Below are 14,466 nucleotides of genomic sequence, written 5' to 3'. Positions count from 1 at the left end.
AAAATCTATTATGATTTAACCTACTTTTATGTAGAAGGTCATAACAAGATTCTGGTCTACTAATAATAACAATTAGTTTTAGATTAAAAACAATTCTCTCTAAGTTTCCTTACCAAAACTCATTAAACACTATTACAATGCACATGGTCTTGCAACTCACTGGCCCAAAATTCAGAAAAACTGAAGATATCAAAAAAAGAATCTTTTTCGGACCAGGTAGTGTTAAAGCTCATTATAGTTTTGTTATAAAAATAGTTCTTGATAAAGAAATTCTGAAAATACCCTAAAGATATTAACAGATATTTGACAGATTATTAAACAGTTATTATTTATCTTCTATAACTGCTATGTTATACAGTATGCATGCATTAGGCCAATTAAAATAAATGACATATGTATAACAAATAGAAATAATATAAACGTGCAATCAGAGTAAGCAAATGGATCTCTAGATCAGATTATAAATGTGACGAGTGTTATGATGGCGATCATGGAGTAAGTATTTCCACTGACTTTCTCTCATCTTCTCAAATGCATTACTTAATTAAAAGTGAGTGGCATGTCAAAATTGCAGATTTTGAACTATTGAACATTTGGATGTATCATTTGCGCTTTTACTCAACATAACATTACTTTCACTTGAATGGAGTGACATACTGTAAATTAAGATATACACGAGGATGCGCTTATTGTTCCTCGTCATGTCATTGTCCTTGACATACTGGCGAGAGATAGACAGTGAGTGCGTCACGCTCGCAAATATCTTTAAATCTATGATGATTTGCAGTTAATCCGCGGGTCACATGCATTCTGAACCATAGAGCACGATCCGTACGGATCACAGATCAACCGTAATCCTTTTCACCACTATTATCCTGGACTACAATATGGGTTATTAAAGAAGCATATGGACAGTGTATTCTGTAGAACCCATTGAGTGGCCTAAAGGCTGTTTGCTGGTTAAATTAATAGAAAGTTTCGAGAAATTCTGGTTGAATTAACCTTTCAGGGTTTGCCTGATAGGAGAACGGTTCCAGATTTTGTTGCACCTGTTAGTTATTGTATTTATGGATTTATCTTTGGTCATAGTACAGGGAAGTACATTGTAACGTACAGTCTCAAATGCCAAGGCAACATCCCTTTGGGTTGTGGCCAGAATTAAAATAAAAAAATCATCTGGTTCCAAATGTATAGCCCTAACCCATTACACTTCCCATTACAAGACTCCTTATTTCACTATATACATGCTTAAAGGGGTCCTACTGGATGGCTAGAACAAACATTATTGTGAGTATTTGGTGTAATACAGTGTGTTTATTTACAAGGTCTACATAAAAAAAAAACATTCGTTTTCACATACCGTATGATTTTTACATACGGAAAGTTACATTTCCACCACATGCTAGAGGTATTCGGCCAATAACAACGATGAGCTTTGTTAAAAATCGAGGCGTTTCAGAAAGGCGGGGCGCAGAGGAGCAACAGTTATGTTGTGTGTCGCAAACATAACTCCCTTTACCATTTTCGGATCATCGGCATTCAAAGCATATTGCAGCTGATAATGTCTCCTTTGCCAGCGAATTTGCCAGCAGAGCGTTACAGATAGGTAAGGTTTTATTTATAAAAATTATTATGTCTGTGTGCAACCGGGTGTTTATGTGCTGCACACACTCGGAGTTTGGAGTTGTGCTGTTTTGGACCAGTGTTGTAAATAAAACGTGATCACCGATTTTTCGAATTGTGTCCTCGTTTGTAAGACCCAACTAAGTAGTTTTTCATGAAACACACAGCGTCTCCACGACATGGCGGCAGCAATAACAACACTACAGCGGGAATAGACACGCCTTCTTTCTTTGAGTATAAGTTTTAGGCCGTGTGCTCCAATGCGTCACATGAATTGACATAGAAATGTGGAAGCGTGTTTTAACAAGGTATTTTAGGCGGGTTTGGATGATATCTCTTTTGGTTTGACACTTTAAGGGGACATTTCATGAAAAACAGACCTTTTCCATGTTTAAATGCTAAAATCGGGTTTCTTGTGCATCTGCCAACTCAGAAAGTGTAAAAAAAGACAAATCATTAACTTTTTTTATATGAGCCTATCTCTGCAAGCCTTTGAGAAAACGAGCGCTTCAGAAACCATGCTGTTACTGACGTAAATAGTCGTTCTTATTATAATATTTCTGCCCCTTGTTCTGAACGTGTCCAATCGCGCCGCTGCCATTGTTGTTTTCACATGTGTGAGGTTCCAACTAGTGGTCGACCGATTATCGAATTGGCCGATTATCGGCGTCGATATTAAGGATTTAGCCGATAATCGATATCGATCATTTTCAAAGCCGATTTGCCGATAAAGTCATTTAATTTTGAAATGCGCTTTTTGGCTCTGACGCAGCCAAGGATTTAGCGAGAGCAGTCGGAACACGTCACTCTAGGGGTTTGCCTAGAGTAATGCCTGCCCACTGCCCCTCTGATTTGTTGGGACTAAGTCACGAGTCCGGCCAATCAACACGGGAGGCTGCGGAACAGAAAGTCTTTTTTCACTGTTACACCGAAAGCGCTGCTTCGGGTTCATGCTCTATGAGGTAAAGCAGCATCAGACGTTGAAATTAATCTCAATCCACTGCACTGAAGATGCAAAACACTTCAATATAATAAGTGCCTGAATTTCGGAGCAGCTTTGCGGGTTTCCTGCAGGTTCCGCGGGATTTACGCATTATTATCATGTAGATATAATTCACATCCTCAGTATAACAATGATTTGCTCTGCAAGCGAGCAGCACACTGCACACGCGTTTCTTGTAATTGATCGAGCTGGCGTTTTGCACGTCACTTAAAATGACGCCATTTCAAAAATACAAGACATTTTAAAGCATAAAGAACTTGAATCGTCGGTCTTCAGTCAGAGCGCTCTCATGCTCATGTTATAGCTTCATGAAAATATTGCGGTCTTTTCAACAACATACACAATAAAGCTATGAAGGCAATTCAATTATTTACACTTAATATATAAATTCAAATTGTGCTAGTTAATCCAATGATTAGCATAATGATTAATTGAAAAGTATTGTATGCAATGTTAAAGTCATCAGAACATATTTTTTTCCATAAATAAATATAATTTGTTACATTCAATTTATTTTTTAATTTGTTGCTTGTTGTTTTTTACTGTGTTGCTTGTGGTTTACAAAATGTTCACAGAATTCTGCTGGGTGCTCCCTTCTTTCTTTTATTAGTATTAATATAAGTGTTATGATTAAGATTTCTCAGTCAGAATTAAAAATATTTCAAATGTTTCAGAGCATGCGTTCTTAATTTCTATATAAATTTACGTTTTTACACCATATATATATCGGTTCAAAATATCAGTTATCGGTCTAATTTGCATGGAAATAATCGGTATCGGCCTGAAAAACGCATATCGGTCGACCTCTAGTTCCAACCCCATGGCAAAAGTAGCAAAGCTTACAAACTGTTGTGTTGTTGGCTGCACAGAACAATGTTCCCAGACTCACGGGAGACAAGAGAGCGATGGATTTATATAGTTTTCAATGGAAATCATCCACACTGAGCGAGGCAAAGCTGTTTCTCGTTCGCTTACTGCACAGTCCCAGCTGAAAAGGGGGCGGAGACTAGCAGCTCTCTTGCATTTAAAGAGACACACACCAAAACAGCGAGTTTCTCCTCACATGCAAAAGTGGGAATGTAGCGCATGGTATATTAAAAGATCTGTGGTGTTTTTTTAGCTAAAACTTCACGAACACACTCTGTGGAACCCCAGAGACTTATTTAACATCTAGTGAAACCATTCGAACAACCTCTCCTTTAAATTTTTGCACTTTTACGTGTCTTATATATGCATGCACAACTTGTAACACACCAAAGATACAGGAAAACATGAAACGGTGTCATATGACTCCATTAATGTTTTGCTAGGATAAGAAAAAGACTAAGTATTTTTTTAACAAGAGCTGCAAGCAGCCCCATGGGGCCAGGCCCCCGAAGGCGCACCAAAAGTGTAGCGTAGAGCCAAGAGAGCAAAAATGGCATAAACAGAATGCACGTGAAAAACGGCCAGTTCAGGAAGAACAGGCAAGAGCGAAGCACAGACTCTGCACAAAAACACTCAACACGCTACACACTGGATTCGAACCCGAGACCTCAAAGACTCGATGACACCGGCCCATCAGGTTGCACCACTCAGCCACACACTCAGTTGCTGTCGGGCACTGTAGAAGCACAGAGCAAGAGCAGCACAGAACAGCATGAGTAAAGCAAAGCGGAAATAAAACACACGTGAGAAACAAATAGGTTATGAACAGTAGGTGAGAATGAAATCAAATTGGTGACTTCATCCACCTGTAGAACAAAGTCACTAGGTGGAATTCGAACACGCAACCTCTGAGACAGAAGGCTTGTGGTTCAGCAGAACGCGCCACTGAGCTAGCACAAAGTGTAAGAGATCCTGAGTACATCTGTTAGAGCTGCAAGTAGCCACACGAGTCATTCAAAGTATGTGCAGTACAGACCAAAAATAACAGAAGTTTAATTTACATGAAAAACAAGTAACTTAAGTGAGCATAAAGTCACGCCACACATTTCCTATATTAATGCAACACATGTCATGTTCATTAAAGTTACTTTATTATGAGACGCAAGGTGCATCCCAAATCGAGCACTTATGCACTATTCTACAAATATTCTACAAGTATAAATAGTGTGAGTAGTGATTCACATTGAACAGGCAACACAAAGCGCAGACTCTATAAGAAAACAAGGAATTCGTAGACACCTTTCAAAAACATTTCAAAGGTTACGACCAAATATAATCATTTTTCAAATACTCGACCCATTGGTGGCACTGTTCCCCATTTTGCCATGGACCCCCAGTCCTAAGTGTCAATGAAGCGTACAAAGTCTCGTTCCAATATATCGGCCGAGATACAGCCTCAAATACATTTTTTGGTCAACTTTGAAAAGTTTGCGACCTCATAACTCTTGAACAACAACGAAATTCGCAATTCTTTCGGAGCACGTCTGTGCAGCACAGTCCAAAATTAGTCTAAGCCATAATAATCGTTTTACCTTGATTATTTTGTTTTTCTGGCCAAAATTGACTGATTATGATTATTTTCGATTAATTGAACAGTCCTAATCCAAATCACCAAAAACTTGGCTTTAAAGCGGCAATCTGTAAACTTTTTGGTTAAAAAGTAAATGAAAAATATATTACAACTTAAAAAAAAAAAAAAAATATATATAACACATAACCCAAACTCATTTTAAGCCCTAAGTGGTTTGCCCCCTACAGGACTATTCACTGCGGCCGAGTGTGTGCTGGGTCCCTGTCCATGCACACAGATGGTGGGGGTGCCTCATTATCAGGGCCAATCTCTAGGTCAACAAGAAAAGCCTTTTGGGACCCTGGGAATCACGAGAGACATGGATTACAACACAGATTACAGGGAGTGCAAGAAGATGCAGGGCCTTGAAATTATTGTGCCCCCTCGGTCGTATTTGCAATAAAGGCTTATGAATGAAGAGGGATGGAGCGACAGGCCTTGTTCTTTTGCATGCTTAAAGTCTAATTATCATCAGCTTTCAGTTTATATTGCCGTGACCCTGACAGCTGCTGAGAATTCAATCGCAGTCACGCTGCCATTTACAATCAAGGCCTTTAATTCCCACTATGTGCTGTTCGACTTCCCAAGATTTAAAACCCTTATCACACACCATCCCCACCAGGCTATCATGTGCCAGATCCTACTGATATTTATAGTGGGCACTCTATGACTTTTATAGGACGTATTTGTGTACAGATATTAATTACAATATTACTTATAAATCATGCATCTTTTCCCTTAATATTTTTACTTTTTATCATCTAGGGCTGTTCAACGATTAATCGTGATTAATTACATCCAGAAAAAATGTTTGTGTTTTTATAACAGTCTGTGCAGAATGCATATTCATTTTGTATTTATAAACACATACACAAACCTGTATATATTTAAGAAAAATATAAAAATTGATAAATGTTTATAGTTTATTTAAATTATATATAAATACTTATATATACACTCGTGTAAGTAAATGTGTTTATAAATACAAAATAAATATGCACATTGCAGAGACAAAATTTATGTAAGCACAACATTTTATTTGGATGCGATTAATCATTGAATGTCATTCCACATATTTTTACTGTCAGTGCTCAAAATAGCACAGTTACCCCATCTTGACTTACAAAGGTTAATTGAGTCCTCAACCATACCCCTGCAATAACAATCCAGATCTCCAAAATAAACACTAAAACGTTGTTACATCGAAAAGTCACCTCAGTTTCTGAGCCCACCAATCACCAAAACAAAACAAAATTTCTGGGTAAACATCGTAACCCCATCTTTTACAAGAACACATGCTGATTCTCCAAACAACCATGGGGACTACCAGGGAAAACACGTGTCAACACAAGCATATAATAAATATATGGGTAGTTTCCTAAAACTTCATTTGTTTTCTTGTACGTGTATTCGGTAGAACTGTATCTCTGTGTTTCTACAGTCATGGTTTGCTCATCTTTTGCCTATTAAAATTTCAACATGTAAGGAGAGGGCAGACGTGTCAGCCACTTTAACCCAATTGAAAAGTCTTTGTGTTGCTTCTCATTCCTGCTCATGCGCTTCAGAGAACAGGGGTAGGAATGAAAGAGTTGGAAAACAGGGGGAGCTCAACCTCTGTGTCTCCATCTGCTTTCTCCGCTCCCTCCACCCCTCATCGACCCCACTCTCCTTCTGCTCCTGCAACCCACAGGTGTGAGTTTACCTCCCTAAATTACCCCCTCACGTACCCCCGCCCCCCAGGGTCTCACGCTGGGCTTAAGTAGTGCCAGTGAGCCTCAGGCTACAAGTTCCTGCTGCCTTTACAGAAACTGCCTACTGTTCTGGAGCCAAATAAAGGTCCTCAATTACACATTCATGGATTTGTCAAAAGTCCCGGTACTTCGGGACCAAGTCGGTATTTAAAAATAAAAAAGTTGCCGGTACCTCATTTCCTAAGACCCGGTAGCACCAACGTACCGGGTCAACCTGGTACTGATGCTTTGTCTGACAGGTTGTCAGTCTGAAACTTTTTATAGAGGTAATAAGATGTGATGAGTGGATAAGCGAGAGTCCGTCCACAAGAGATGCGCAGAGAAATACTTCAGATTAAAGTCATATCACAAAGAAAACAAACAGAGTTTTGTGGTGAAAGGTGGAAACATCCGGATTTATTTGAACAAGTTCAAGCGGAAAGTTTCAAATTCTGTTAGCGTTTGCATTATGAATGTTGTATCATATGTTAAGTTAAAGGTTACTAGGGCTGCAACTAACGATTATTTTAATAATCGATTAATCTGTAAATAATTTTTTCGATTAATCGATGAATCGGATAAAAAAAAACCACAAGAAAAGCAATAATTTCCAACCCTTTATTCAAAAACAGAACTAAAATCTTTAGAAAGTGCACAAGCATGTTACTCCTTGAACATCCCTGAGCTGTTATAAAAATAATAAAATCAAACAAAAATGGACTAACATAAAAAACATACACATGTATGCTTTACATCTGCCAAATATATAGACTTTTTTAAAATAAAAGTGCCACCTGAGCTGCCAGAACAATAAATAATTTATAAAAACTAAAGAACAATACAAATCAGAAAACTTAACAGGATTTGTTTGAATGTAAGAACTTGTTCTCTACACTACACTGCAGACAGACACTCGCAGATGCACACACTCGCAAACGCACACACTTTTGCAGACGCACACACTGACAAACACTGACACACACACACACTCTCTCTCAAATTCACTTGAAGCTTATTCATTCAATTACTACCATCATTGTAGTAAGTGCAAGCTTCATTTATACACCACATTTTAACAAAGCTTAAGATGACCAAGAGCTATAAAAGAACTTTAAAATTAAATTAAAAAGTACAACACACACAAATATATTTGTCAATAACAACCTATATGGGAGAAAGCACAGAATAGCCTATACACTGCAAAAATTGCTTTTCTAATTTAGTAGTTTTGTCCCGTTGTCAGTCCAAATTTAAAAAAAAATCTTATATCAAGAAACATGTACTAGACACATGAAAAAGCATAAGAAATTATGTCTTGTTTTCTGAAAAAACACGTCAAATTAAGTGATTGTTTGCTTAAAGCAAGAAAAATTATCTGCCAATGGGGTACAAAAATAATCTTAATGAGATATCATTTCAAACAGAAGTTTTAAGCATCAATTAATTTTCTTGTCTAGTAATCTTGATTTAAGATTTTTTAGATATTTGGACTGGAAATTAGACAAAATTACTAAGGAAGTTTTGCAGTGTAGCTATACATGACAACAGATTGATAAATGAATGGTCCAAAAAAGGCGAGTGAATAAAAACGTGTTTTTAGTCTTACAATGCAAAGCGCAAAGTTTTTAGTCTTACACCACCCCTGATTATACTGTTATTAACGAGCTAATGCTAACTTGTGATGCTTGTCAATCTGGATAACGAGTAAACATCCGCACCAGGGACATTACGTTCTTCACTTCGAAACGGAACAAAAGTAGGATTCTGTAGTGACTTAACCTGCTTTTGAACTCCCTTCCTCCTCATCACAGACTCAAACATGTTTGAGTTTCAGGTGCTGGATCATTGCCGCGTTGCTCCCGCCATGTCGCGTTTGCATATTCTGTAGTTAACAGTTTTTCTGTTTATTTAGTGTGAAATGCTCCCGCACCTATGATGACTTGGGTCGCGGGGATTTCTCTGCCTCCGTCATGTATCTTTCCTCCGCTCGTTTTTTAATTTTTGCTCCGCCCTGTATATGAGGCGCCGAACTCTGCTAGCATCAGTGCGCGAGAGAGACCGAGTGTGTTTACCTCGCTCCGCGCTCAAATAAAGTTTTTTTTTTAATAACCAAACGTCTCCGCATCGCGCGACACAACGAATCGATAATGAAATTCGTTGACAACTTTTTTACTAATCGATTTTTATCGATTTTATCGATTCGTTGTTGCAGCCCTAAAGGTTACAATAAAATAAACGTCCCTGTTTGCGTGTTAATTTGTTAGCGCCAATGCTAATCCAGTTAAGTGTCCTTATTAACCATTTAATGCTTTTATTACTTGTATAAATGCATTAAACTAACTGAGGTTTGTTTTAATATTGCATATGCAAGTTTGTTCAGTCAGTTGACTTACTGAAGTTTATTCTATTCGTCTTATACAGAAGCAGACTGAGGAGGATGTTCATCAGCATCAGCAGTGAGCACACAACAGTTTCAGCAACAATTAACTTGGAATTGCTTTTTATACATGTATATTAACAATGAGCTTTATTAATAAAAAAATTCAATTAGCATGTACTGGTGTTTTGCTTTGGTACCAAAATTGGTACCGAGAACCGTGGAATTTTACTGGTATTGGTACCGAATACTCAAATGTTGGTACCGTGACAACACTACACAGTCAGCTGATGGATGGCACAACACACTCGTGATATGGCTGTGTAATACATCACAGGCCTTTCTAAACTTACATTTTATTTCTAACAACACTGCTTTCACTAGGGAAAAATCATACATCAGAAAACGATAACAGTTAAAAAACATCATACATCAGAAAACATTAACAGTTAAAACACGACAGCACTGTGCTTTATAATCTTAAAACTGTAAATGATTTATGAACTTTTCAAAGTTCCACTCATCATTGTTCCAACACACAATTCACAATCTCACAGGAAAATGATCTAAGGGACACAAATACAATGCCGTGTATGGGTCTGAAAACCTCCTGCCGCAAAATGAGACTATGCCATGCAGTGAGAAAATGTTTTTTGGGCAGTCTCTTCCAGATTCTCACCATACAAAACAGACATCTGTAAGAGAGGATGTCAGCAGTTATGAAGGGCCACACAAGCTTATTGGGAAAATGACAGTGTTTTCATCATTTGATTTGTGGGATTGGAAACAGTCGCTAAATAAAAGGCTATATTGTGGCACACTTACCAAGATGAAAGGCCGACAAAGACTACTTTAGGCTCAAGAGCCTTTCTTTCTCATCTCCATGTGTTCTCATTGTTTTAGACTGTCTCTGTATAGCTTTCTGAAGAGAGGTGATCTACACCGAGGTTTAGAGGCTTTCATGGGAAGCGCACATTGGCGACTCTCACCTTTTCTTGCTCATTGGACTCCAATGCATTCATTACCTCTCTTCTCTATCGCGCACATCTGCCTCACGTAAATCCTATTTCCTGTGTCTATTGAGCGCGCACAGTGGCCTGGTGCTGGGGCGATGGCCGCCACACGTTTCCCATGGCCTCCTCGCCCTTCTGCTCAGTCCAGCGTCCCTGCCCCTATTGTTCCTCATCTGTTCTTCCCCACCCAGTGTACACTGTTGTCTGCCCACCAACCCCTGCTTTAATCCAACACCCCTCCTCTCCCCAATACACTCTCCTTTGATACCCCCTTTCCATAGCCAAAACCCCTGCTGCTAAAGCAGTAGCTTGGCAGCTGGAGCAGTTGACCATATTGGCTCAGCTGCTGGTTCACGGGATCCGAGTGATTAGAGAACAACACCAGGAGCCAACGCAGGTTAATTTTCATTATCCGACCACTTTACTAATTAATTAAGGCTTAATCCACTGGAGACCCCCAATGGGACAGCATTGACTTCCGTTGGACACAAAACCACAAGACATCTCAAAATATCGTATTAGTTTGACATAAGAATGTGTCATATTACTGTATATACATGTTTGGAACAACATGAGGGTGAATAAATGTCTTTAAGTCTTAGCATGTGCCATGTTTTGTCTGATCAGGCAGGGACATTTTGAAATAATGTGTTAAAGGACCAGAGTCTGGTGGTGAAGATACAAAAGAGGTGGTGTCCAGGTAAGAGGTGTATATTGGGTGGCGGTATTTGATGACAGAATGGTTTGGCAGTAGCCATCTAATGCTCCACGGTCCTGGCATGACTGTGTGGGTGGCAAAGTGCTGTGACTCAGTGATGCGGCTGTGGCTCAAAAATCAGATTTCTTTCAGGGAAGCAGAGCTTGAGGTGTGGGTGAAAAGATTCCACTTATCTTCTGTTTACCTGGAAAGGTGTCGGGTGTTTTTTTACCTGCACTTAACAGCACCACTTTTAAGCATTTAAGACCTCTTATGATCATTCATAATGGAAAAGTGGGGCCAAATGATTCTTTTCAACTTGCCTGAACAGAACTACCAACTATTTGTAATTATTATCATGATACATGTACATATATATATATATATATATATATATATATATATATATATATATATATATATATATATATATAGAAAAACTAGTTTAAACCATTTTCTATCTAATGGACCTGTGTTATATTCCTAACAAAAAACTAAAATGTTCAAATGAGCCTGGTAAACATCACAAAGTCCCTGTAGTCATATTTAATAATAAAGAAGTAGTCATTCCAATTTAGGTATCGTGTTAAATTTTTTATATTTTTTTCCCACTAGCCTGAATAAATAACGAGGCAACATGATTAAGGTTGTGTTTTATCAAGGGTGTTGTGAAATGGGACACACCGTGAAATCCCTTACCCGTACAATATGGTACTTAGTGAGAATCCCATGAGCATCTGGGCAGAATGCACAGTGCATTCCATCCATGCCCGCACAGAGCAGCGGATGTGGATGACTAAGTAAGACGCCTCAGTAAGGTAGACTGGGGGATTGCTTGTAAACTAAAGCAAAAGGAAGTACTACTACATTCTGAAAAATGCCCTAAGTGCAATGAACAGCTTGAGGAAAACAATCAAAGAGGAAACACATACAGGTGCCCTGGAAGAAAACAAAGGGATTTCAATCATGCCAGCACAACAGAAGGAAAAATGACGTAAACTGGGAAAGAAAATGGATGTGTGGACATATTTGCAACCTCTCAGCAGTTACATTGAAATGAGGGGGGAAATGCCAAGAGAATTATTAACAAACAGCTCAAAATGTGAATCATACCTGTAGGCAATCTGAACTGCAGTGCATATAGACATTACGCATATGTGCAGTCCCTTTCCTCATAGTTTCAGACAAAAGAGCGTTTTATTACTCCGTACAATATTGACAGCATCATGCTGTTAATTCTGAGCCAGCTGTGCTGTTATAACGCATGTGCTTGAGGCAAAGTGGATGCTTTCCCGTAGTAGCTTATTAGCGTTTTAAAGCTAAAATCAAAATACACGATTTCAGCACAAATGTCTTTGAAATACGTCGTTTGGTGCTACTGTATGCATACTTACTGAGCTCATATTGAAATATGAGACGCAATATTGGTCGGTGAAAGCAATGACAGAATGAATGGGGGTTGGGCTGCTGACAGCGAAATGATGAGGTGTGTGACCGTATCATTGACAGATAATACAAGTAAACTATAGCGACTCACCTGGTTATAATGCACCCTAAACGGTCTCAGATAATTCGAGTTGGTGCAAGGAACGACCTGAATATTATTGATCTGCTCCATGGCTTTGATATAGCTGCCCACGGGTACTTCTCACAGCAGATGGAACAGCGGCAGACTATGGGAGAATGAGAGGAAACGTCTACGGAAGCCTGCGAAGGGCAGAATAAAACCGTTTTGCGTTGTTGTAGTGAAAGCTCAACAGAGAGGACCATATAGGGAGCATCAACGTCTTTGTTAGTGAATGGTGGTAATGGGGAGATGATGTAATTCATTTACTTTTTCAGGTTAAATAACACCCGACTCACTCCTATTATCCAGATTTACCGCGCGCGCGCTTGACGCGCGAATGCAGGTGTGTTTGCCTCGTGCAGGCATTGCTTCAAGTTTACCTGAGCAGCCCTCGAGGCGTTGAATAAACCGCCAAATTTAATCGAAGTTTAATCCGTTTATCTTTCTTGAAATCACTTCACGCATTTAATACATTACATACAATGCTAGATTATGTAGTCAAACCCAAACATTACATACAGAATTGTTTAACATCTTATAAATTGCAAAATAGCTATTACATTACATTTAGGCATTTGGCAGACGCTTTTATCCAAAGCGACTTACATTGCTTTATCCTATACATTTTACATAGGTATTTGCAATCCCCTGGGATCGAACCCACAACCTGCGTTGTTAACGCAATGCTCTTACCACTGAGCTACAGGAAAGCTATTCACTTTTTAGATGGACATACAGAACGTGCTAAAATAAATATCGAACTTTGTGACGTCAAAATGCAGCACACTAATGTCTGTTTCACCAATTAAGGATGCTATCGTTTGAAAATAGTTATCTCATACATTTAGTTATTTTGACCTCACAAAAACTCCATTCTTATGTCTGGTTATCGGATAGCCTAGCAGCATTGGTTAAACCCGTAAGTCTAAACATGTGGTTTGAATGAAGTGTTGAAGAAACAGAATGTTGCATTTGAAGTAGATGTTTTAAGAATGTTTTTGTGTCATGATGGGTGCAGGTTTCTTATCTGACCATATGCCCCTCTCATGAAAAACAGCTGAAGGAACTAATGCTCTTCCTTGAAAAATATCTTTACTTATAGCCTAATTCTTCAATGGCTGGATCTTTGTGATAGTAAAAGTTGATTTAGGTCCTATTGATGTTCAATGCAATAATGTAATACCGCAGAGATGACTCATCAGAATAATGTCTTCTGACTGTATGAAAGAGAGCCGAAAATAGGCAAAAATGTCCCAGTTTTGTAATTCTGTGAGTCAAATGTGATGTCAAAAATCTAATGAAATCTTGTGATGCTGTGAAGTAACTTTTACATCACAGACAGTGCAAAACTGTCACCTCCATGTAGGGTGACAATGTATCTGCTCGTCTGTGATCACGCATCTTATTGCAGAAAGTAAACCATCTAGTTGGAGAGGGAAAGAATATTCATATTGATGGCCTGACATGATTTCAGAGACTACAGAAATAAAGCGATTTGCTAATTACTCTGGGACCTTTGTGACTGTCAGGTCAAGGTTACAGATGTAGAGAGCCTGAAAATTACTAGCAGTCTGTAGAATGATAAGAAATTATATATTTTATTTTTTGCTTTTATTGGGTTTGTGCAATCTTTATATTAAAAACCTTTGTTCATCCAAAATATACTGGGAAAAAATATACAACTATTAGAAGCATCAGGTCAAATTATGTGATACAACAAGACATAAATAAATAAAAATATAAGTTAAAAGTTTAAAAAAGTGTATTAAGTAAAAAAAACTATTTTTAACTGAAAATCAAAAACAAATGAAGACGTTTTAAATCAGAATAAGAATTCCAGTCATGGTATTATATTTACCTAAGATAATATTAATATTAATAATTATTTATAATAATTTCATAATAATTGAAAATATTTTAATGTTTTAATAAACTGTCGGAGCCCTTTTTCAGCATATA

General features: G+C 38.2%; 1 protein-coding gene across 1 annotated transcript in view; it reads right to left on the bottom strand.

Annotated features, from left to right (window-relative positions):
• The window catches only part of nudt14 (nudix (nucleoside diphosphate linked moiety X)-type motif 14), a 36,947-nt gene extending 23,749 nt beyond the window's left edge, over positions 1-13,198 (bottom strand). Inside the window, exons 1-2 of the mRNA XM_056765210.1 lie at positions 13,114-13,198; positions 12,478-12,613 (exon numbers count right to left, since the gene is read on the bottom strand). Of these exons, the coding sequence (XP_056621188.1) occupies positions 12,478-12,558 (81 nt within the window). The 5' untranslated portion in view covers positions 12,559-12,613; positions 13,114-13,198. The remainder of the gene's footprint in view (positions 1-12,477; positions 12,614-13,113) is intronic.
• Between the last annotated feature and the right edge of the window lie 1,268 nt (positions 13,199-14,466).

This window comes from Triplophysa dalaica, chromosome 13 (genome assembly GCF_015846415.1).
Source record: "Triplophysa dalaica isolate WHDGS20190420 chromosome 13, ASM1584641v1, whole genome shotgun sequence".
In the NCBI taxonomy this organism is placed as follows: domain Eukaryota; kingdom Metazoa; phylum Chordata; class Actinopteri; order Cypriniformes; family Nemacheilidae; genus Triplophysa; species Triplophysa dalaica.
Note: the sequence above shows the minus strand (reverse complement) of the source record. Positions and strands in the feature narration are given on the sequence as shown.